The 25463-nt window shown below is 46.2% G+C and overlaps 1 protein-coding gene and 1 long non-coding RNA gene across 3 annotated transcripts in view; one reads left to right on the forward strand and one right to left on the reverse strand.

Annotated features, from left to right (window-relative positions):
• The window catches only part of KIAA0319L (KIAA0319 like), a 56068-nt gene extending 51169 nt beyond the window's left edge, over positions 1 to 4899 (forward strand). For both annotated transcript variants that reach the window (XM_081921425.1, XM_081921426.1), the window contains exons 19-21: positions 1285 to 1375; positions 1533 to 1624; positions 2908 to 4899. In XM_081921425.1, coding sequence (XP_081777551.1) covers positions 1285 to 1375; positions 1533 to 1624; positions 2908 to 3095 — 371 coding nt within the window. In that variant the 3' untranslated portion in view covers positions 3096 to 4899. The remainder of the gene's footprint in view (positions 1 to 1284; positions 1376 to 1532; positions 1625 to 2907) is intronic.
• Positions 1 to 19135, reverse strand: part of LOC309375665 — a 56928-nt gene extending 37793 nt beyond the window's left edge. Inside the window, exons 1-2 of the long non-coding RNA XR_014170985.1 lie at positions 18631 to 19135; positions 8786 to 8983 (exon numbers count right to left, since the gene is read on the reverse strand). This is a non-coding gene — a long non-coding RNA (uncharacterized lncRNA). The remainder of the gene's footprint in view (positions 1 to 8785; positions 8984 to 18630) is intronic.
• Between the last annotated feature and the right edge of the window lie 6328 nt (positions 19136 to 25463).

Genomic DNA, 25463 nt, shown 5'->3' on the forward strand with positions numbered 1-25463 from the left:
AGTTGTATCTCATCCAACTCTCCCACTTTACTTATAGTCCCAGCAGAGGTACCTGAGCCAGCCTGGTGCAACATGCAAATGTAGAACTGTAGAGCCACTTCTTGAGGGATTCCTTAGCATAGGCGCCAACTATAGGGGCCCTGGGGGCCTGGGCATCCACAGTACGGGCACCAATGTGACTTCCGGTTTCTACCAAAAGTTGTGTCGCAGGCCCATTGCAATCCTTAAGGCGATGTTAGAGACCCTGCCAGGTCTCTGACGCGACTTCTGGTACAAACCGGAAGTCACGTCAGAGGTCTCACAAGGCCTCATATGCAATCTCCAAGGCCACACAAGGTCTTGGAGATCTCCTCTGAGGTCCTGCCAGGCCTCAGAAGTGCCACTGCAGCGCATTGATGTAATATGACATCACAATGTCACATTTTGTCACAGAAGCCATTGGGTACCCATAACCTGGAGCCCAAGTTGGCACCCCTGCTCTGTAGCAAGTCCCTCGGGGGTCTGTGCCTGCCCTGCCCTGCCCTCAGTTCAGCCAGTTAATTGATCTGTTATTTGCACCCTACTCTTCTACACATATGCACTCAGAGAAGCTGCCCCTATTTGGATTCCACCTCTGTCTCCCATGGCATCGGGAGCAGAATTCAGCCTGCTGTTATTCTCAATGTCCCAGTTCAGGCAATCATCATGGTCAAATTGATCCAGGTTTGTTTTAACTAATTAGAATAAACCACAGTTCCCACAATTGATTCAGAATAAGAAACTGTGGTTTGTTCTAAAATGAAAGAGAAACTTTAATTTTCAAGTGTGTGCGCCAAAGGCCGGATGTGAATCATTAATAGTAATCTAAACTTTGGTTTCAATGATTGTCTAAGCTGGGCCAGTGTCAGCCAAGCCAGGGCAGCATGCAGTTATCCCCCTAAGCAGACCTGAACTGTGAGTTCTACAACCCACAGTCCCTGAGATCAAGTTCTGAGAGCTGGAGACAGATCCAGGGCCTGTATTTCAGCTAGAAGGTGAAATGTAGCAGGTGGAATGTGCTGATCTATTCTTGGCCAGGCAAGGAAGGCAGAAGACCAGGTTTCAAGGCTTGGCTAATCCAGGCACTTTATATTTCCTGCCAGTCGCAGGGACCAATACCACATATATCTGTTCCTCTTTCTGTGCCTGATGAAGGCACTGGCCACAGCCCCCAGAAGCTGGATCCGAGCCCCAGCCCCAACTATGAGGCTCCTAGTTCAAGCTCTAGAGTCTGATGCTGAGATTCTATCTCTGTCCTTCTTACAGAATGGAGCGTGCTCTACGTTGTCATTGCATCGTTTGTTATCGTGGTCTCCTTGGGGATCTTTTCTTGGGTGGTGGTCTGCTGCTGCAAAAAGTGAGTAAGGCCCTGAGGCCTTTCCAGACCCCTCTTCCCTTAATAGTTAAGTTCACTGCTTTTACTTTTGGGTTAGATGCTCATTCTCTGTGAGGGCCTCCCACTCCATCTAAGCTTCATTCTGTTTCTTTCTCCCCCACCCCCACTTTTTCTTAAGACGTAAGGGAAAACCCAAAAGGAAGAGCAAATACAAGATCTTGGATGCCACAGATCAAGAGAGCCTGGAGTTAAAACCAAATCCCAAAGCAGGTAAGACATCAGAAAAGAGGTTAGCACTCACAGAATGCTGACACAGGCTGGTTTCTATTCTCAAGGGTTTTGAAATCACTGCATGACATAGGGGAAGATTGTAGCTCTGTGGGTGTTTGCTTGAAAGCTGAGTTTTCGGTGATTCAGTTGTATCTGTTCCCCTCAGAGTTGTGTCCAACAGGGCATGTCAAGATGCTTGCCACAAAGGCAGTAAAACGGGGGTCACCTTTTCCCCATGTGCTAAGAGCACTTTTGGCAGCAGAGGGTAAGCATAAGGTTGTCAAGGCTGGTTGCCTCCATAATTCTGTCTTATGTCATGCTGTCCATGCAAGCCATTTTGGGTTAAGTCACAACCCCAGCACTTCCCCATAATTCAAAATTTGCCCACTGGTCTAAAAAGATTGACAACCCCTGATCCATTCTTTCCCGTTTACCTCAATGGAGGTGGGACTAAGTCTCATTTTCTAGGTGGATTTTAACTGAAAATCCTTAAAGATATTTCTGGAAACACACATTGAAAAACACAGTTTAGAAAAGTACTAACAAGGCCATCAGAGGGTTGCATGCTGCCTTTGTTTCTGCCCCCCCCCCCATTTTAATAGCTTGTTTCCCCCCTACGCAATTCTGCCACTGGAGTGATTGCTCCCAAGGTGGAGCTTGTTCTTATGTTCATTCAAGGCACATCACGGCAGATAGCTTTGCTCAGGCTGTAGGTAGCTAGGAAAGATATTTAAAGGGGTTTTTTTAGAGCAGGACAGAGCAAAACCCACCCACTGACTATTTGTGTTATGAAAGCAGCAGGAAACACACCTATTGCAAACAAAGCAGTATGACCACCCCAGAACTTTTGCAGGCACAAATAGTATTGGAAGCAAGATTGTGTATAACCGTCCAGACACTCTCAAGTGTGGCTGATAAGCAGGCTTAAAGTTGCTTCCTTCCAGCCTTTGGATTTGGCTGTGCGGTCAAGTCCCCCATGGGGAACCCAGATGCACAGTCAATCCAGCTGCATCTCTACCTGCCCCACACTTGACATCATTTGCAAAGTCAGGTGTGGGGCAGATGGGTGTGCTTTGGGGAAAATGACCTTGCAGGCCAAAGTGGGACCAGAATGGGACTGCCTGTGGACTGGAGGTGCTCCACCCCTGATTCTGAGCTAGGTGGACCAGCTTCTTATGCTGATATAAAATATGCAGCAGGAGTCTCTCTCTCACACACTCACTCAGAGAGAGAGATTCTTACTGAATAGGTTATCTTACTTTTTTATGTGTTTATATTTGAAGGCAGTAAACAGAAAGCCCAGGCCCAGAACACTAGCCTGATGCATTCAGAATCTGAGCTAGACAGCGACGAAGCCATCTTTACATGGCCAGATCGGGAGAAGGGAAAGCTGCTGCACAACCAGAATGGTTTCCTGCGCAACGGGCAGGTGACGCCGAAGCCGAAGAACCAGAGGGAGGAAATCCTATAGCCATGGACTGGCACTCGCAAAGGGACAGCAAATGACTCAGAAGCCTGTTCTGCTCCTCAGTTGCACAAGGAGCCTCAAGAAACCTGCTGTGTTGTGGATAGCACTGCTAATGTATTACATGGACACTTTTGTTTACTGCAGATCTTTCTTTTCTTAAAAAAAATTGAACTGCCTGTACTTGAATCTGGACTTCAAGGGAAATTTGGCAAAAGAAGCTGTGAAACAAAAGACTGTGAAGGGTAGGTGCTGGTTCCGAAATGCTGCAGGATTTAAAACCACTCCTGTGAAACTGTGAAAAGCGCCATCTTGCTCAGGACTGCAATACACACCCTGTGCTACCCACCCCAAAATCTGCTTGCCTCGGGGGATGGCCATCTTCTTCACACGCTCCCTCTTGTGGAGGGAGACAGTTCTGACTGCAAAAACCACAGCTTTGCTCTAGCCAGGATGCCTTGGACTGTGTTCTTTTCTAAAGCACTTCAGCTGCAGAAAAGGACTGTTGGGTCCCTCTCCCCATCTCTCACGGACTGTACTTTCTTTCCAAAAAGGAATAGGAGGCCGAGCTTGCAGAATTTGAAGCACTGCTGTCTCCAGGGCATGGGAAGAATTTACCCCATGGGTCACATTTACAATTGTAAAGTGTCCCCCTCCCCGTTTTGTGTGTGTGTTTAAATTATTGTTAGTCTTGCCACTGGTGGGAACAGAAGTGATACCTCCACGTCTATGACTCCCCTTATCCCCCTGCATTGTTCAAGAGCACTCTACACATATACTGGAAGCCTTCCCTTTGTGTAGTCAGGAACACTGCAAGACAGCAAGTTTCTCTTCCACTTGAAAAAAAAAATACCTTTGATATGCTGTCTATCTTACTAAGAATATTTGCACAGTTTGAAAGCAGGGTATCGGAGACAAAGGCGGGGGTATCCAATTGATTATTCCCTCTGATCCCCAATTGATGAATGCCTCTTCTCACTCCCAATTCCCTTTCCCTTTATTTGTCGTTTGTTACATGTTCATTGTGTGTTTCTCACAAGAAACACCGATTGTCCAGTCACCAAGGAGGTTCAAAAACTTCTTGTTTATTGAAAGCAACTGCAGGAGTCTCCCTTGAGCACCTTGTTTGATACAGAGATTGAGAGTTTCCACACTGTACAATCCAGCTCCCCACTCCCCTTTTTTAAAGTCAATGGAAGATGCATACTAGTATGATGGTGATGTTTGTGATTTACTTTCATTTGTCACCTGCATTCTCTTCACCAACACTGCTAACCAGCTTCATACTTGGCAAACCTTGTCTCGCCCCAAAGGTGAATACACCTTTAACAGACACTCCACCCCCCACCTCCGCTGCTACCATCATCTAATACTGAAGGGCAACTCTTCAAGACTCTTGAGCTTTGATGATGAGAGTTTTGTTTTAATTTCCAAACTGGAATTCCAGGCTCTCTCTCTAAGTCAGGAGTGGCCAGCTGGCAACCCAGAGACCAGATCCAGCCCCTGGTTGGCAAACCAAAGTCAAATAGCTTGCAATACTAATTGTGGTCCTTTATTATTGTAATTGGAGTGAGGGTAGCCAGATGAGAATGCTACACACTTAAGAGGTCACAAGCCACTCTTTAAGGTGGGTTGGTGGTGGCTACAATGGCCTCAGAGAATGTAGAAATTGGCCATCCTTGATTCAAGTGCGTAACAGGTTTTCAAGTTCTCCTGAATTCTGTTTACATTGCTGCACTACTGATTTGTTGAAGGTGATGATTAAATATGCTGCTCAGCTTGTGGGGGCATCTCTCCCCCTTGAATTGTTGTTGATGGTACTGTTGTCGTCTTTTTTCACCCCTTCCCCTTCTGTCCAGCTGAATGACAGAAGTTGGGTGCTGGCTGCTTGTTGCTTAAATTGCAACCACGGACTGAGTTGTCCCCCATCCCTTAGTGAAGCAACATGCCTAAACGAGCCCCTTGGAAGCAGGCCCAGAGGTGTAGGCTTGGGTCCTCAAGCCTTCCCAGCACTGTCATTGCAGTGCTGTCGTGTGACTGCAACAACAGCACTGGTGGAAGTAGGGCTTTTCAGTTCCCCAGGTGTAAGGAACCTTTGGCCCTCCAGATGTTGCTGAACTCCAATTCCCAACATCCCTGGTTGGTGGCCATGCTTTTGGGGGCTGATGGAGGACCAAAGGTTCCAAATCTGTGCTACTGAATCAGAGCCCATGCTCTTCATAATCCCAGTGGGCATGAGAAGCCACAAAGTCTGGTCACATCCACACCATACATATAAAACACATTAAATCACTTTGAACTTTCCCCAAAGAATCCTGGGAATAGTAGTCCCCCCCCCCAGAGCTACAATTCCCGGCACCCTTTACACACTACAGTTCCCAAAAATCTATAGCACATTGCTGGGGGGATGGGGAGTTTGTGTGTCTCAGAGGAAGAGAGCAGGCCTATCACCAGCATGCAGCAACACACGGGGTCACTTTGCCATAGAACTTGCCCCAATCAGAAACCTATTGTGTCCACTGCTTCTGTGACTACCCTGACACTTGCTTGCCCATGACAGCAGGTGGTGGGGACTGGGGTAGGGGCATTGATTGTAGCTTGAGGCTGCACAGCCAGTCTTGCCGACCCCACATCAGTCTGTGTATGTTCAGATCAGGCCAGCAGAATTAAAATGGGCTCACCGAGTTTGTGTGTGTGGCCTAGAGCTCAGATTGGTGTCACTGCGAAATCGCAACTAGACAGAAGGATTGACTGTCTCCTTCTAGGCAGTTGGGACAGAGTGGGTAGCCTGATTGTGGCACTGATTGTCAGAGCTCTAGGTCACACACCTAAACCCCCTGGGGCCACCAGCTTATTTATGTTGTGCTCCCTAACATACATGCCTTGGGGGTGCAGTCTGTGTAATTCAGAAAACAGGGCTGGCAAGTTGTGGGAAGCAGCTTAGAGCTACCACCATTGCATGAGGAGCCCATCCACAAGATAGCTGGGGGGCGGGCACTAAGGGAGCCTCTATTACCTGAAACCAGGCCTGTGCAGCTAGTTAACTGTTCCCTCAAGTCTTAAGCAGGACTTGGAGAGGAAGGCTGTCAATGGCTAATCTGGGGATGAGGGAGAAATTCAGTTTTGTTTGCATTTAAATGTGAACCTGCCTAGCCCACCCTTCCCAATGTAATGCACAAAGTGGGACACACATACCCTTCACAATCCACCTTTCACATTTTTGCAATGCAGTTTTCCAGCCAAGTAATGGGTACAAAATTCATATTCTAGGATAACATGTGCAAATATTAATGAAAGCAACATACAAAATGCATTCTGTTAAGGGAAACTGCATGCAAAAATGTGTAGTAAAATGCTGATGAATTTTCAAGTGGAGTATTTAATTTTTAAAAACGCATACACATGAAAATATGGAGAACTGAGCTGATTGGAAAAATGAGAAACTGACAAATGCATCCATCTGTAGTGGCTACTAGTCATGATACCTGTGTACCGCTGCCAGTGTCAGAGATGGTATTCCTCTGAGTACCAGATGCTGGAAACTGCAGGAGGAGAGAGTGCTGTTGTGCTTAGGTCCTGCTTGCAGGCTTTCTATAGGCACCTGGTTTTCAACTCTTGAGAACAATAAGCTGAACTAGATGGGCCTTTGGTCTGATGCATAGCAGCTGCTCTTGTGTTCCTTTCACAATAGATTTTTTTTTCTTGCTAGGATGTGCTGTGCTGTAACAAGGACTTTCCAATTCTTAATGCAATAGTTTAGAAAACAAGAATTGTAATCCCCAAACGTTCCACTAGAGTCCGAACTAGTAGTTCAGCAGCTACAGTACCTGATCCGGAGCCTAATTCAGAATATATAGCAGCCTTGCAAATAAGCCTCCAGAGGTTACTGGCCTGGGAAGAGGTTAGTAGTAGCCTCATTTTCATACTGTCTACAAAGAAACAAAAAGAGCCACTGGCTCATCTAGTCTAGCATCCTGTCCTCACAGTAGCCACCTGGATGCCCCAATGGGAAGCCCACAAGCAGGACATCATGAGCACAACAGCAAGAGGCAAGAGGAAAACCCTTCACTGCAAAAAGCATGGAAACTGCATGGTAGTTTTAAAAATAAGTAAAAGCTCCATCCTTTTGTGATGGAGGAGAAATCTGGCTACAAGGTAAAAGGCTGGTATAGAGAGCCTTTTACAACTTCAAAGAGGGATATTTCTTATACTGTAACAAAGAGGACTGCTACCTGACCATTCTTGCACACTTCCACTACAAACATTTTTCAGGAGGTCCATGAACACAAAAAATATGTTCGCTTTTAAGATGCTATTAAACTCTCCCCCCCCTCCTCAAGCAACTTAACACCTTATGGTTACCAAAAGCAATAGTACAGGGGTGGAGGACCTGTGGCCTCCCAGATTTTGCTGGACTACAACTCTCCTCACCACTGGCCGGGCTGGCTGGGGATGCTTGGAGTTGGGCATCCAACATCTGGAAGGCTGCAGGTTCCTCTTCCCTGCATGAGTGTTAGGTCTGCCAGTCGCCTCCTCCTCCCTCATAGACTTTTGTATCCTTATTCCTTTGCTATGCAAGCACCTTGAGCCTCTCTTGACCTTGAGTCCTGTTCTGCATGGCTATGCATTGTGATTTCCCAATTAGAGACTCCGTGGTTGCAATTTCCCCATGTGTGGAAACTAAAACGTAAGAGACAACTGCTTCGGTAAGCTGTGCCATCCTTGGTCAGAAATCATGTTCTCTTTTGCTTCGCAACAGTTCCCAGAGTTCGCTTGTTCTTAAGCCACTCGTAGAATTGTAGCTCGGGGGGGAGGGGAGGAGAGGAATAGGGGTCTCCTAACAATTCTTGGCACCCTTAATAGGCTACATTTCCTGCGATTCATTGAGGGAAGCCATGACAGTCTGAAGTGATATGATACTGCTTCAAATGCGTTATGCAGATGGGGCCTGAGACAAATAAATAAATTGAATACAAACCCATTGCATACCTCCTAAAAATGCAGTTATCCTTTGCAAAATTTGGAAAGATACGAATTTCGGTGCAGTTCTCCAACCCAACCACATTTATGAAGAGTGAATATGAGGGTGAATTGTGCATACAAATACACAGAGTACTGAAAATAACATTAAGAATGCATTGTATTAGGGGAAATTGTTTGCAAAAATGTGTACATTAGTCAATGCTGAATACAAAAATAGCCCTCACACATTAGCCCCAATGATGAAAGTGTGTGTGTTTGTGTGTGTGTGTGCGTTTTCCTCCACCTGCCAGAACTATCACATCTGCAGACAGAGTATTTGGCCAGGATTCCTTAAGAATTAATATGGGACCTCTTCCCTTTCTCCATTCATATATGCTAACATCACACCTTAACATGCAAATAGCACCAAAGGAAGGAAAGCGATGTACCATGCTCATGTGGGGCTCAGCACATCTTTTTGACTGACCAACTGTGTTAAAGTATATATAGATAACTACAGTGTTTTTTTTCTGGGGGGACGCAGGGGTATGCATACACCTAAACATTTTGTCAATCTAAGTTTGGCCTCATTGAGCAGCAGTATTTCAATGTGAGTAGGAAAATGAGAGGACCCCTAAACATTTTTTTGGGGGGGGAAGCACTGGATAACTACAACTCCCTGAACATCTGGAGGGCATCAGGTTGGGGCAAAGAAAGATATAGCTATGTCCTACCTTATCCCCATAGCCTTGGGCTAGGCAGTTAAACCTTTCCAGCAGAATGGAACAAAATGTAATGAAGTTCAGTGTCTGGTTTCTAACTTGAGCCATCAACCCCAGTGTTCAGGTGGGACTCACAGCAGTTGTGAAAGAGTCTTCGGACTGGACTTTGTTGTCTTCCGGAAAGGCTCCTCTGCCTGCTCTTGTCCAAGCCTGCTCAGAGACGGTATCATTAAAAGTATAGTAGCCCTGGTGAACCTTTAAGACTCCAAAGTGGGTCGAAGTGAAAGAGGCATTCTCTGCAGCATGTTCAGCCTAACCAGTTTAGAAATGGAGATTTGCCTGGGCCATCGTGCGGACTAGATCAGACAGAGAAGCAGTGCAGGCGCTGTGTAGGTTGCAGAGTTAAAGGTATGCTGCATACCCAGGGGGTATGCCCAGATTCTGTCATCTGAGGCCTTCCTCGTGCCCCTTCCATGGGAGGTCCAGAGGGTGGCAACGTAAGTAAGAACAGACCTTTTCAGTGGTGACTTGCAGCTTGCAAAATGCTTTCCCTAGGGAGGCTTGCCTGAAGCCACTGTTACGAATCTTTAGGTGCCAGGCAAAAACATTCCTTTTTAACCACACCTTTGGCTTTTAACTATGTATGGTCTTTTCGCGTGGGTGGGATGCTTTAATGTAGAGGGTTTTTTTATTATTTAATGCTGGCTTTCATGTGTGCATGTGTTTTCTTTTTGCTTAAAATATTGCAAGTCGCTCTGAGTTGCTGTGGCAAGAAAAGGAATTAATATATTTACGGTAAATGATAATAACAGTCATACCTCGGGTTGCAAACGCTGCAGGTTGCGCGTTTCCACGCCAAACCTGGAAGTACCGGAACAGGTTACTTCCAGGTGTTGGCGCTCACGCATGCGCAGAAACACAAAATAATGTCACACGCATGCACAGAAGTACCGAATCGCATCACGCGCGTGCACAGACACGGCATTGCGGGTTGCAAATGTGTCTCCCGCATGGATCACGTTCGCAACCCGAGGTATGACTGCAACTGTAATTAATAATACGAGCCCTGCCGCAGGGTGGGGAGCCTATGGCCTTCCAGGTGGCTCTTGGACTCCCAACTCCTGCCATGCCTCTTAGTTTTTGCCCCTTTACAATCTCAAAGATGGATCCAGCTACACTCCAAACCATACCATTTGCCCCTGCCCTATGGGGTAGCCCTGCACTCTGTCTGCGTGGGGCTACCCTTGAGCTTGGCTCAGAAACTGCAGCTAGTGCAGAATGCCGCAGTCCGGCTTTGGGCCAGAGCAGTTCCACATCAGCATATTACACCAATGCTGAAAGTTCTGCATTGGCTGCCAGGACATTACCAAGCTAACGTCAAGGTATTACTGTGAGTGGGTGAAGCCCTGCATGGCCTAGGACCAAGTTACCCTTATACACCAGCCAGATCATCTGCAGAGGTCCTGCTGACTTTCCCAGTTATCTTATAGTAATTTGGTTTCTACACAAACTAAAAAAAAAATTAGTGTAGGAACTACTAAGGAACACTGATCCTGTGGAAATCAGGCAGGCACCTAAAACACTGATATTTTTTTCGCCTGCTGAAAAGGTTTTAGGATGCATACATACTGTACCTTTAAAGAACATTCTTTCCTTCAAAGAATTTTGGGCGCTCTAGTTTAGTCCTCGCAGAGTTACCATTCCCAGCAGCCCTTAGAAAACTACAGTGCCCAGAATTATTTGAGAGGGAAACGTACTTTGAATGTGCTTTAAAGAGATAGTGTCTGTCCAGTGTTTGCTCTGCCAAGCATTTTCAGATAATTAATGGTAGTTCAGTGTTGGTCATTTGTTCTGCGTGTTTATGGGTTTTCTAATCGTTTTATTATAAAGTCGTACCTTGGTTCACGAATGCCTTGCGACTCGAACGTTTTGGCTCCCGAACGCCACAAACCCGAAAGTGAGTGTTCTGGTTTGCGAACGTTCTTTGGAACCCGAACGTCCAAAGCAGCTTCCAATTGAGTGCAGGACGCTCCTGCAGCCAATTGGAAGCCGTGCCTTGGTTTTTGAACATTTTCAGAAGTCGAACGGACTTCTGGAATGGATTCTGTTTGAGAACCAAGGTACAACTGTACACCGTTATGACTTACTTATTTTGTAATGAGTTGGTGGTTTATAAATAAAATGTTAGTCCGTGACTGATGAGAGCTCTAAGCCTGATGAGGAATGGTTGAGGGAGTTTATAGATTCATAGAACAGTTCACAGATTCATAGAATCATAGAGTTGGAAGGGACCCTGAGGATTATCTAGTCCCTTAGTGGGTTTGAACTTGCAACCTTGGCGATATAAGCACCACATTCTAAGCAGCTGAGCTATCCAGGCTGAGATGTGTTTAGCCTGAAGAAGAGAAGACTCAGGGGGTGATATGATAGTCATCTTCAAATATCTGAGGGGCTGTCGCATGGAAATGGAGCAAGCTTGTTTTCTGCTGCTCCATGGGACATGGACCGATGGATTCAAATGACAAGAAAGGAGATTTTTAGTTACAATTAAGAGGAACTTTCTGAGCATAAGAGCTATTTGACAGCGAAACGGGCTCCCTCAGGACTCTCTGCTGGATGTTTTTAAACAGAGGTTGGATGGCCATCTGTTAGGGATGCTGTAGGTGCGATTCCTGCATTGCAGAGCGTTGGACTAGATGACCCTTGGGGTCCTTTACACAGTCCTATGATGCTATGGAAACATCTATAAGTCCACAGGCTTCCTGCTTCTGCCCTATGTCCAGAGTTGCAGCCTGTGGCATCCTGGGCCATGGGCAGAAGGGGCTGCCACTCATCTGTTTTGCCAAAACCTCTCTTCTAAGCAATTAAGATCTCTGGGCAGAAATAGGGGTGGGGGGTGGGGAAACAGCAGCAGCCATAGATTCTGCTTCGGTCTGTTTGTAAAGAAGGCAGCTGAGATGCAGATGAAAGCTATTGATTTCACCAGGAGGAAGCAAAAAATGCTGAAGCTTCAGGGATCAACCTTCAGCAAACTGCATAAGCGCGCAGGATGTCACCGCCTCTAAATGAAGCTGAAAAACCTTGATTAATTAGTGGAGTCCTTGAAGAAAATTAACGAAGGCTGCCCAGTCTGCCGGTGAAGCAAAGGCATTTTTCAGCACTGCAGTACCCAAGGAAAGGGGCAAAAAATCAGACGAAGGGTTGAGTTGTGGTTGGGAGAGGTATATAATTCAGCGTTTTATGTCGGAACCCTTTTTGCTTCACATCTCAATAAACTTTGCACAAGCCCAGGATGGCAGGCTCATATCTTTACTACCGATAAAATGCCCATTGTTAATGGGCGGAACTTGTGTGAGGAAAGGGCTGCCTTGTTACAAGGAATAAGGAGGTGCTATGAATCTCCCTGCAGAGACCTACTGCACCCTTGCAAGGAAGGATTCCTACTGTTCATGCGTGCATTCCATTTTCACGATGGCCCTCAACAGGCAAAAAGGGGTTTTTTTTTGGTGATCTAACTTATACTTCAGGGGTGGGTGATGTTTCTGTCCCCCAGCCCTGCAGGCCAACTTTGACAGGTGAGCGGGACAACCCACCTGCCAAACACCCAGCATCATTATAACATCACTTGACTGACAATTGGTCAACCTATCAAAGTCCCTTGTGCAACAGTTCCCAAGTGAGAGCCAGTGTGGTGTAGTGGTTAAGAGTGGTAGACTCGTAATCTGGTGAACCGGGTTCGCGTCTCCGCTCCTCCACATGCAGCTGCTGGGTGACCTTGGGCCAGTCACACTTCTTTGAAGTCTCTCAGCCCCACTCACCTCACAGAGTGTTTGTTGTGGGGGAGGAAGGGAAAGGAGAATGTTAGCCGCTTTGAGACTCCTTCGGGTAGTGATAAAGCGGGATATCAAATCCAAACTCTTCTTCTTCAAGTGCTGAACATCCAGCTGGCTGTCAGGCACCAGGGAACCGCAGCACAAGGGGCTTGGTCAAACCTGTGCTCCAGTGTAAGCCTGGCAAATCTGCTGTCAGCAAGGCTTGGCTCGGTAGTGGCTCCCGCCCTGTGGCACGCCCTCCCACCAGATGTCAAAGAGAACAACAACTACCAGACATCTGAAGGTAGCCCTGTTTAGAGAAGCTTTTAATGTTTGATGCATTACTGTATTTTAATATCTTGTTGGAAGCCGCCCAGAGTGGCTGGGGAAGCCCAGCCAGATGGGTGGGGAATGAATGAATGAATGAATGAATGAATGAATGAATGAATGAATAAATAAATAAATAAATAAATAAATAAATAAATAAAATTTTTATTTATATCCCGCCCTCCCCAGCCGAAGCCGGGCTCAGGACGGCTAACAACAATCAAATAATCAAACAATCCAATAATCCAACATTCTAAAAATATTTCATTATAAAAATTAATTAAAATCAAGTTGATGGCAACCATTAAGCAAAATTCTGTGCAGGTTGCCAAAGGAGGGAGTTAGGCTGCGCCCTGACCAAAGGCCTGGTGGAACAACTCTGTCTTGCAGGCCCTGCGGAAAGATGTCAGGTCCCGCAGGGCCCTAGTCTCTTGTGACAGAGCGTTCCACCAGATTGGAGCCGCAGCCGAGAAGGCCCTGGCTCTAGTTGAGGCCAGCCTAACCTCTCTGAGGCCTGGGACCTTCAGGATGTTTTTATTTGCAGACCGTAGGATTGGCTGCATAACCGAGTTCCCCACACAGAACTCAGTAACGCAGCCGATCCCTGCAGAAATCAGGCTTGAACTCACTGCCCGCCAGCTGACCAGCCCTGCCTTTTGCAGGGCGTGGCTGTGCAATGGAGTTCTCCATGAGGAACCTGGTCACACAGCTGGTCCGGCCTTGTCTATCCCTGCCTCACACCTGACATCATATACAGCACTAGGTGGGCGTGTTCAGCGGACAGCAGCCTAGTGCGGCAAACTGGGACCCCTGCTGGGCCAAATGTGGCTTTCCACACTTGTTATACTTCTGAATTAATATGATTTTTAATGGTGTGTGCGCTGTTTTTATTTCGTTTTAAATTGCATTAAATGTACCGTATTCTTTGTTTATGAAGACAAAAAGTTATAGCGTATCAATAATTAATATAATATAATATAATATTACTTAACTTGTTTTAACCCACCCTGAGACCTTGTGATAAAGGTTGAGTAATAAATCTAATACATAACGATATCTGGAGATTTCCCATCTGTGGTTGGAATGCTTGCCTTAAAATACAAAACAAACGGGTCTCCCACTCCAATTCACAGCATCATATTTTCTTCCTTACGCCTTCCAGTTTCCAAGATAGAGCGGCAAAACTACATTTGACGCTGCTGCCAATTAGCAAAGGCAATAATGGTCACCATTTGTCGTTAATAATTTTCAACAAAATGCATTTGTTGTCCTCATTGCCACCATCGTAAAAAACTGTTGGTGCTCTGGAAACACCACGACCCTTCTTTATTACACAAACATTATTGTGACCAAATGTAAATAAATCAAAGGGTTTCAAGGTTGCAAAGCTTGCTTTTGCTCTTGTCTGTGTCTTTCTTTATCCTTGGGCCCTAATGAGACTGTTTTTGCTAACGAGTTTGCACCAGTCCTGTTGATGTTAATGGCCTGCTCATTAGCAAGTGGAGATGCCTTTGAAAGGAAATGCTTCAGGAGCTGCAGTGTCTGAAGTGCAGGAGGTCATCGAGAGAGCCCCCCCCCTCACACCCACAAGGAGACCCCCAAAACGCAGGCAGCTGTGTCAATCCATTCCTTATTATGACAGATATATTAAAGAGTCCTAGTACAATGCACAGGTTTTTTTAGGATCATCTGACAGTCATAGAATATAGCAAAAGGTAGCAAAAGGTGTAGTGCAACAGCAAAGATCATTCAGTGTGGGACTTAAGGGTTAATTCTGTGGTTTATAAGGCAACTAACCAAGGGGCTGTGACAGTGGAGGTGTTGTTTGGCAAGCAGAAAGGAATGATTCTCACTGAGGTAACACACACTCTGATTAGCTGAGTAGTTCTGAGGGAGTTTTCCTCTGTTTGCATAGTTGAATATCTCCCTGCTACGCACAAGGCCTGGAGTAAGAAAGTCAAAACCCCTTCGTTCTTTTCTCCTCAAATTATACATTTGTTTTTATTCAGATTCCTCAGTAAAGTGTTAGCAGGGTTTTTATTCTCTCTGAACTCTGCATTATTTAAGTGACTTTGCTAACAGTACAGTAACTTGGCTCCCTTCATCCCTGAACATTGCTCATGCTGGCAGAAACTTGTAGTCCAAGAGTTGTAGTCCAAGAAAGTTGTAGTCCAAGAGACCACAGATTTCTCCTCTCTGCTCTAACCACTACATCAAACGGGCATTTGTAGCAAGGGAACCCACAAGCTGATGGTGTTTAATTTTATAATAATAATAAGTTGTTGTTTTTTAAAAAAAATAATAATTAGTATATTTGCACCAAATAAATATAAATGATAATAATGGTTGGAATCCAATGTAATACTAAGTGAAAATTCTGTCTGTGAAAGGATTTATGCTTACCCAAAACGGAGTGTGTGTGTGTGTGTGTGTGTGTGTCTGTGTATGTGTAAAAAGGCCACAATCTGCTCCACGTACATCGGTGATGCCATTAAGCATGGCACAAGAAGCATGGACCACAGAGCATGCCATTCAATTTTTTTAAAAAAGCCAAAGTTCAACAAATGAGCAGATAGGTCATGGTTGGAAATTAAGATAGAAACCTTAGCTAAAGTGGGTGCTCTCGCCTTTCAGTTGAAATAAGGAGACCTGTTCCTTCTCACCTGCTTAGGGTGCCTAGGGAGTCAGTTTTTAATCTAGCCTACTTGCTTTTGGCCAGAAGGGTTTAAATGCTCTTGCCAGGTTGAAGGTTACAAGCTGCATGCCTAATAAAGAATATTTTTTTAAGGCACTTTCAGCCACTTGGGAGATTCAAGCCGTTCACCTGCCACCTAGAGGAGGTCAGACAAACCTGGAGATTCCAGGTCACCTCTGGAGGTCTGGCAAACCTGCTGTTCCAGCATCCCGTTCCCAGAGGGGCCAACTGGAAACGCACAAGCAGGATTTGAGCACAAGAGCCCTCTATCCTCCTGTGGTTTCCAGCAACTGGCATTCAGAAGCACTGCTGCCTACAACTGTGGAGGACAGAGTATAGCCATTGTGGCTAGTAGCCATTGATATCCTCCTTGAAATTGTCCAGTCTTCTTATAAAGCCATTCAAGTTGGTGGTTCTCACTGCCTCATGTGGAAGTGAGTTCCATAGTTTAACAATCCACTACAATACTTTTAAAAATCTGTCCGGAGGGGTGGACCACACATTTAGGCTGCAATCATTAGCGTGTGGTAAAGAAGGATGTCACAGGCATGCAGGACAGCAGTCTCCCTCTTTGCAGTGTGGTGTAGTGGTTAAGAGCGGTAGTCTCCTAATCTGGGGAACCGGGTTCGCGTCTCCGCTCCTCCACATGCAGCTGCTGGGTGACCTTGGGCCAGTCACACTTCTCTGAAGTCTCTCAGCCCTGCTCACCTCACAGAGTGTTTGTTGTGGGGGAGGAAGGGAAAGGAGAATGTTAGCCGCTTTGAGACTCCTTCGGGTAGTGATAAAGCGGGATATCAAATCCAAACTCTTCTTCTTCTTCTGCAGCTGTGAGATGTTGGGGCCGTCCCTTTTCCATCTGCACAGCAAGTGCCAGAAGTGGCAGAAGGCTGAAGGCCCTTGGATGACACAGAGCTGGCTGCATGTTGAGAATTGTCTCTCTCTTACACACACTGTACGTGCGCAAAGGGGCCTATCTCTGAATTGTCCTGACACAATCTCTTTTCCACATGCTGTGCCAAAAGCGTGGCGCTCCCCCCTTCTCCCCCCACCCCTTGCAAGCTTCCAGTATATTTAGCTGTGGTGGAACCTTCTACCTTTCCTTATATAGCAGAGGCCAAAAGGATTTCTCACTCTCCTTATTAATAGGCGGAGCAGAGTTTTGAGGAACCTGCCAAAAATAGCAAGCAAACATTGTATGGTGTGGGGAGTGAGGGGAGGGGGGTGGGGTTGGCGAGAGCAAAGAGACAGAGAAAGGTATGTCCCAGTCTTGCTCTGCTTAAGCGAAGTGTTTCATCCATCCCAGAACACAGCCTTGAAAGGGCCTTCAGATTTGAGTTGTGTGTTTAATATTTTGGACTCTGTGGAAGAAGAACAGCCAGCTTCAGCTCCCACATCGTGCTGTCTGTGTGGGGGCCGTGTAGCAAGGATAACAAACTCGAAGGTAGGAATCGGGATTTTGTAACTTCAGAAGCTATCTCCTTTCCAAAGGTGGTTCTTTCCAGCCTTTCCCTGCAGTGATCCTGTCAGGTTAGGACATTTTCAAACCGCTGCTCTCTTTGGGGTGGGATTCAATCACATACCAGCAAATTCAGGTTGCACAACCAAAGTTGTTTGGGAGGTCCTATGCAGTTAACCCACTTCCTCAAAAGATCGCACTTTTTGCGATAAGCAAAGTGAGCAGGAAATGCACAGGAAAGTGTATGTGAGGGTAATGCTTGCTTTGAAACGTCATATAAATTCCACACAAATGCTTCAGGATGAATGCTCAATAAATAGGCCATCCAGCATCACACTTAGTTACTATTGCATTTTACAAATTGGGCAACTGAGGCTATACCTATAAAAGATATATTTAAAACACACACACACACACACACACACACACAGAGAGAGAGAGAGAGAGAGAGAGAGAGAGAGAGAGAGAGAGAGAGAGAGAGAGAGAGAGGAGTCTTGGGGAGAGGCATGTGCTTTAAAGGTGCTTTAAATGTATGGTGTGTTCACAGCCTGAGGCTGAGAGATAGACAGCTTGACTGAGGCCACTGGTCACCAGCAGAGATTTGAAACCCACCTTCCTTTCCCGAGGTGAAGGACAAGACCTCCCCCACATGCACACACATGCACACAGCCCATGTGTACTTCCAGCTGGATCTTATTTTGGCATTTGCAGCAGTGCAGCTTTCTGTACCACACCCAAAGGGCAACAGGATGTAGGGGGTGTGGCGTGGCACATATCTCCAGTGCCTCTCTGCTGTCTGAGGTGGTTGCTTCCCTCTCCCTAATGGTAGAACTGGGACTGACTCCAGCCAAGCTGGATAGTTACATGGGGTAAAAAGATGATGGGGGGGGGGGGGAGGGAATGGGAAGCAGATGGTGGAGGGGGAGAAGGGGTGCTTCTTCTCAACTAGATTGTGGTCCTTTTCTCTCACTGGCTTCTGTGATGTGGGCAGTTCAATATTAATTTTAATAGGAAATAAATCTCAGGTCTACCTTATACTTTGGGGAGTTAGGAGACCACAAACAAGGACACCCAAACCCTCTAACTACGTTGGTTTGTTGACAATGGAAGAGTGCGCCTTCAGGGGGGAAGTCTAACAGCTGGAGAGTTACAGCTCCTGCTGTGGGATAGAGGGATGGTGAAAGTGTGGTGCAAAGAGTGCAGATACACACGCTGGGACTGCAATGTTCTCAAGTGCATTTTCTTGGCTGCAAGACATGCATGTGAGAATGTCAGTGTGGTGTAGTGGTTAGAGTATCAGATTAGGACAAGGGGAAACTAGCTTCAAATCCCTGCTCAGCTATGAAGTTCAGTGTTGAAGTAAGATTCAACTGGAGAAGGGCCACGTAGCCCAGTGGTAGGCCAACTTTGTACGCAGCTTTGTATGTAGAAGGTGCCAGGTTCAGTTCCTGGCATCTGCTGGTAGGGCTGGGGGAGACCCCTGTCTGAAATCCTGGTGAGTATAGGAGATACTGAGCTAAGCAGGTGAATGGTCTGCCTTGGTAACTGCCCTGGACCCCTGGCCTACCTGGTAGAAAGTCAGCATGCCAAGTCCAAACTTCAAAGTCCGAGGGTTGATCCACACAAGCGAAATCCAAAAACCGAAGCTCAGGAAAGGAGATTCAGGGGTGATCCAAGTAGCCAAGTCCAAAGTCCTGCAGTCAGGATACAGTCCAGAGTCAAACCCAAAACAGTCCCATGGAGGTCCAGGAGCACCCAAGTCAAGGTCAACCAACATGGGCAGTTAAGCAGACCCAGCACCTCAGCTCTGCTGCCCTTGTATACTTTGCCTGCTGACTGCAGCATCTGACCTTGATGAGGCATGTAAGCCTCACCTGTTCCTAGCCTACTCCAGCTGAGGAATCACACCCCTTCTGTCAGAGCTAGTTTGCTGGGCTGTGGCCTCTTGCCTGCCTTAGCCTCCTGGAGTCCCCCTCCTGCTGTTCCCTATGCCTCAGAGCCCGCTGTGTTCATGGGGACAGGGCCCCCACTGGATCCGGGGATGGGTCCTGCTGCTCTGGCTCCTGTGTACTGACCTCCACCCTCATTATCCCCCATAATCCTGTGAGTACTTCCTTCCCCATCCCCTGCTTGCCTCGGCGTGTCCCAGTCCCGGCTACACCCCTTGCTGGGATCCTCTTCCTCCTCCCTGTTGCCCTGCCAGTTCACGACAGTAGTGGCAGAATGTTTCTGGAAGGGACGTAGCTCAGAGACAGAGCATCTGCTTTAGATGCAGCAAGTCCCAGGTTCAGTCTTCATCATTTCTGGGTAGGGCTGGGAGAGGAACTCTCTGCTTGAAGTCCTGGACAGCCACTGTCAGTTAGCATAGACAATACTGAGCTAGGAGGGTCAATGGCCTGACTTTAAATATGGCAGTTTCCTATGTTCTTTTCAGTCTGGACAGCTTTTGTATATGGAGTGAGAGAGCACCATCTTGTCCTTTGCCTCAGGCAGCAAAATGTCTTTGGCTGACAAAAACTATCTGGTTTAACCTGCTGTCTATATTGGGGGGGGGGGAGCGGCTTTTCCTGATTTGGGGAATTCTTCTTCTGAATAAGTTTGTTCCCAGACAGACTGGTACTCTTTTATCCTCCAGCAGACCAGTTAACATTTTCTTTGTTGTTTCAGGAAGGTTTATGTTCTAATGCCAATTTAGCTGCAGAATCTTGAAATCTGATTTTATGTTTACTTACTTAGCTCATTTGTTAGACTATGTTCACGTTAACACTGTCAATGTGTTAAAGTTGCTAAACATCAGATATTTTACTTGCCCATTCAGTTTTGCAGCCTCAGATTCGGTTTTGGGGATTTCGCTGAATGAAAAGCCAAGGCAAGTGTTAATTTTCCACTCCTTTTCCCCTGTCTGATTTTGCAACTCTCGCTGCATCCAAAGCCATCAAGCCCCTCTCACGTTCTCAACCCCCCCTCAGCCCCCCAGGCAAACTAAAAGCCCAGGCTGCACCTCCAGAGGTGAGGAAATGATCCAGGCCCCTCTCCCTCACCTGCCAAATCCCCACTAGGTTTCACCCCTGACCACTCAAAACCCACTGATAGCGTTGTTGTTGTTTTAAATTTGTTAGTCATTTTATCTTGCCCAAGGCAACCCAAAGCATCTTACAAAAACAAAACAAAACTTCTCCACAGATACAGTAAAACCAAGGACAGAGCATTAAAAACATCCCATCCACTTCTAAAAGTCCAGAGACTGTTAAAGGCCAAATGCCTGGTTTAGAGGAAAGTTTGTACCTGGCCCCTTATCCTCCAACTGAAGCACTATGGTTAGGTTCTTACAACGTTTTGTGGACTCTGTGGGTAATTCAACTTATTGCTGTTATATTTTTACTCTCAGGGAGCTGTGTTTGTGGCCTTTTCTGTCTCAGACGCCAAAATAACTCGACCAAACTTGGATACAAACTTGGATACAAAATGACATACTGCTTAGTCATTAGCATTTATAAGTGACGTGAATAAAAATGAACCGCATAAGAGAATAAAACAATAAAAAGGCATCATAAAACCAAACACTGCCTTCAAATGCCGGCTGGAACAAGAAAGTCTTTGTCATGTGACTGAGATTAGACCGGCACCCTCCACAAGACCTCAGTGATCAGGCGGGGGATATAAGGGATCAAGTGGTCCTTGAGATATCCTGAGCCCCAGTTGTTGAGGGCTTTGTAAATTAATGCACCTTGACTTGGGGAGGGGAGCACCATTTGCTGTTCTGCCTGGGGCAACAAAACATCTTGGGGCAGCCTTGATGGCTTTTTATTGTTTGAGTGGGAAGCCAGAGGCGCAGTGCCTCCTTCAGAGCTTCTCTGACTATGTAAACAAAATGGCTGCCGTCCTCATCACAACATCTGTGTATTCTTCTTAACAAAGTAGTATAGCAGCTACATTGTGGGAAGAAACTCTGCTTTCCCACATAACAGGGCAGCATGTTTTAGGGGTGGGAGGTGTGCCGTTAGGTTTTCTTAAAAGATGCATCATTGCTATTTTCAAATATTAAAAATTTGGGAAATTTCCCTTTCCTTGATGTTATTCAGACCACAATAGCTATTTTTATGGATTATCTTGACACAACCAGGACAGCTGGCAATTTTCTTTGAAAGGGCTGGGCACATGTTTGGGTCACTGCAGGGTTCAAAGAAATAATAATAATTCTGGCAGCTGAACGATGACAAGCTGGAATTCAGTAAGTGAAGTTTTCCCTATCACTGCACCTCCCTGCCAGGAACGGCTGCACTGGATGCATTTCTGTTTGTGGTGCAGCTGTTAAAGACACAGTTAGTCTGCCAGAAAATGAGACAATTTGTTGGAGATCTGGCTCATCCCCTCTTGCCCAGTAACCACTGCCTGCTGGCTCCACCACTATGACATTCCTTTTCCTCCACCCGTTCACTGCCTTTTTAAATATTGTGTACATCAAAAGCATCACTGTAAATAAACAAAGAAGACAGTGTTTTCCATTTGTGTACAGTTAGACTCATCAGCCATACTCACCCACCTGTGTATTTAATAATATTAAATAATATGTTTTTGAGGGGGATTATTGGTTTGTTTGTTTTCTGTTTTAGTTATGTATTTTGAGTTCCCATTTTGTATTTTCCTGTTATGGATCTTTGGATGGGGGGTGGTATACAAATTTAATATATTATTATTATTCCAACAATTACTGCTTAATGACATAGTTTCTAAGCGGTGTACGATAAGGCTACAAAAAAGCTACAACAGTGATAAGATCTGTTAAGATTAACCATAAAATTAAATTAAAATGGCTGCTGAAATAAGGTCTTCACCAAGTACGAGAAATTCAAGAAGGAAGGGGCTAAGTTCCACAGAAGACTGAATGCATGTCTGCAGTTGAGTGTTTGGGCCATGGGCTCTGTAATGGGAAAAGCAGCCCTAGGCCAAATTCTCCTATGTAACTTTGAAAGTCATAGGGCTACTTTCAGGGTTCAGACCTGGCACCTGACCCACAAAAATGCTTTGTACTTATCTTTGGCACCCAGGCAGCCTGGGGAGAGCAGCAGAGCCATGCCAAGATCTGAGCATGTAGTGGTCATTATGGGGTGGAACAGAGTTGTGTAATGGGTAAGATCAGTTTAGCTCTGAGCTAGGCCAAATCAAGCCTCTGATCAAAACCGCCTCCCAAAGATTTGTTATATTGGTGCCGCATGCTTCCACAGGGCAGTTCCATATAGTGGATGAGGCCCATTTGATCTTCAGGGACACCAATTTTCATTAAAAAAAAAATGTCCACATGCTAATTCATATGCATAGATGCAAATTTAGAGAGTGATTTAAACAGAAATGCAATATGACTCACTAGAGTGGGAAAACTGTTACCAGGTGACCTGTTGGCCTGCCCAGTCAGTGGTCCAGGTGCAGCTCACTGGTGATGGGCAACTTCGAAGGCCCCTCCTGCTTTTCCTTCCAGTGGTTCTTTACTTTAAACTGAATATGGGCCAGACACAGCTTTTCAAATAGACGACTGCCCTCTATAAAACAAGGACACAAGGACTACGATTACCCTCACCATAATCTTGAGAGGAAGGGTAAATCGAGAGATAGTGAGTGGGTCCACTAAGCCCCTGCATGGCCTCCATGGCTGAACTAAAATTTGAACCCAGGATGCTGGGCTATGTGGGCTGCTGACTTGATCCAGCAGTAAGGCTCTTATGTTCCTCCTGAACTACAGACCTTCCCCAAGGAAAAGAACGAGGTTGCTACAAACAGCAGCTGAGCCCCCTTAACAAGGTTTGGGCCCTGGCAGTTGCCCTGTTTTGTTGGCCTCTGTGGCACTGGCCATGCCCAAAGCCTTGCTATCTGCTGAATGTGTGCGTGTTAATAAAAGCTGCTTTTAACATTTTACTTAATGAGGCAAAATCCTTCTTACCTGCCTTGGGGGCCAAAAAGGCAAGCAAGCTCTGGAGAGCTTTTCACATATTTGCATGTGCTGGTGAAATCTGGAAAGCAGAGAGCCCCTCTCCGCAGTTTGCCCGTGACAATATTTGCTGGTTAATAAAGACACCAAGGATTTCATTAGCATAAGTCTGCTCAAAGTTCCATTGGTTGACAGCTGGAAAGTGTGTGTGTGTGTGTGTGTGTGTGTGTGTGTGTGTGTGTGTGTGTGTGTGTGTGTGTGCACTTGCACAAGCATGCGGGAAAGAGGAGGTTGGTGGCACTAATTATTATTTTGGTTTTGCTCTTTAAGTTGTGGGGCAGAAACTGAAGAGGGGACACCCACCCCCCTGCCAAGTGTGCAGAAAGAAGCTCTTTTATGGATGAGGAGCGAGGCAGAGTAGGGGAGAGCCACCTCACCTCCTTTGCACCTGGAAACCCCTGCAAAGCTCAGATTGCCTTCTGTGCCGTTTTTTTAAATCCCTCCCCTTCTTTGCAAGGAAGGAACTTCTCAAGCTGAACTGTGAGAGGGTTTGCTGCTGCTGCTGCTGCCGCCGCTGCTGCCGCTACCGGCTTCCAGGGAACAGAATGCAGAAGGCGAGAGAGAGATGTGCAGGGAGTTTTTTTTTTCCTGTGGCAAAGTCAAGAGGAGCATCAGAGCACCGGTGAAAGGGGGGAAGAAGAGAGAGAAAGAGATCTTGGCAGGCTGCGGGGCACCATCCCAAAGGCCCATGATGACCCCCCCACCGGAAAGGATGGGAAATCACCTCCAGGACTGTAAGTGATGCTGAAGCGGGAGAGGAGCAGAGGGAAAGAGATGGGGGGAAATTGCTGGGCACTGCAGAAGAGTTGGGCGTGTTTAACCTTCACCAGTACAGAGCTGGTGTTGCAAAGCTTGGGCACCCAGAGGGAGGCACCTTTTGGGGGTTCTTGCAAATTGAGGATGGGATGGGATGAGCTGGGACACCCCCCCCTTTGACATTTTGGAACCAGCATCATTTGCCAGTTTTGCAAGGGTGTGTGTGTGTGTGTGTTTTGGGCAGGGGGGAGTTCCTCTGGGGAGGCTGAGGAAATCTTTCAAAAGCCCTAGGTGGAAAAGAAGCGGCTTCTGCTGAGAGCTGCAATTTTCTCCTTTCTGGGTGGTCCGGAGAACAGAGACCCTCTCTAGGGGATTTGGGAAGAATTAGGGCCAGCAGAGAGTTTGTCAGAATGCTGAGGAAAAGGGAGAGGGTGGTAAAAATAAATAAATCATCCCAGCAGGGTTGCCCCTTCTTTCCCCCTCTCTGCAATGGGGTGCACTATCAAGTTTTGCAGAGGAGAAGTGTCACCAAGTAAAGCACACAGATCAGGTGTCCAGTCACATTCAGGTCTGTAACTTTTGGGGACTTATTGTGTCAAATTCAATTCGGAAAGCAGAATTCGTAAGACGTCTTAGTGGCTTTGAGGGCAGTGCCATTCTCTCTTCCCCCCTGCAGATGGGCTAGAAGAATGAACAACCCTCGTTAAGAAGACTAATACAATACTGACCCCCATCAATGCTGCCCAGAAGTGCAGAATCTCCCAATCTTGGTCAAGCGTGTATATTAAGTTACTTCTGGAGCCCCAGGCCTAAAACCCTGGACATTTGGTAGAGGCTAGTCTTGTATACGTGTCCAATGACAAAAACTTGTAAAATGAGTAAGACAGATAGATAGATCTCAAGAGTGCACTTAATGTGCTGCTGTGTTGTTTTAATTAGGGTGTACAAAAAGATGTAGATAAAGCCTAATATTTACCATGGGATTCTCTCTCTCTCTTAATCCAAAAATGCAAATGGAACACTAGGCCTTGTAGTAGGGAGGCATTGTGTTGAACTGGGCTCCTGAACACTTCATGCTGGTTGCTAGACTTTAAATACATATATTTTTTTTCTAGTCTGGTTTGACACTCATGGGCAAAATGTAGATTCTCTGAAGCTGGAAGGGAAATGACAGAGGTCTGTTGAGTGGCTGAATGTTGGTGTCACATTTTTGCTACTTTGACTCCAGTTGGAAAGATTATCTCTTTTGCTGGACCAGCTGTAATTGATCCAAGTGAAATTAATTTTGGTGGGTTTAAACGAACAGACAGATTAGGGTTTTTTCACTTCCTAACTGGCGGAGCTTGTTGATTTAGAGTAGGGTGTGGATTTGAAGAAGTTCCAGACTTATTTTCCTGAAACCTCTCTGCTCCTTTTTTTTTTTTTATGTGTTCATCTGATAAAGTGGCTAATGCAGTCACTTTATAATGGGATCGATGGAGCTGGCAGAGGAGCAGGGCTGGCGGGTGGGTGGGGGGACGAGTAGAAACAGGAACTGGGCCAAGCAATGGCAATGAGTAGTGAAACTTGGAACATCTCTTTTAAGTGAGTGGCTGCAGAAACCCAGGGTTGGAGCTGGAAGGAGATGGGATTAAAAAGCGAGAGACTTCCTTTTATAGCAA

The sequence above is a fragment of the Podarcis melisellensis genome, assembly GCF_964234715.1.
Source record: "Podarcis melisellensis genome assembly, chromosome: 8".
In the NCBI taxonomy this organism is placed as follows: Eukaryota; Metazoa; Chordata; class Lepidosauria; order Squamata; family Lacertidae; genus Podarcis; species Podarcis melisellensis.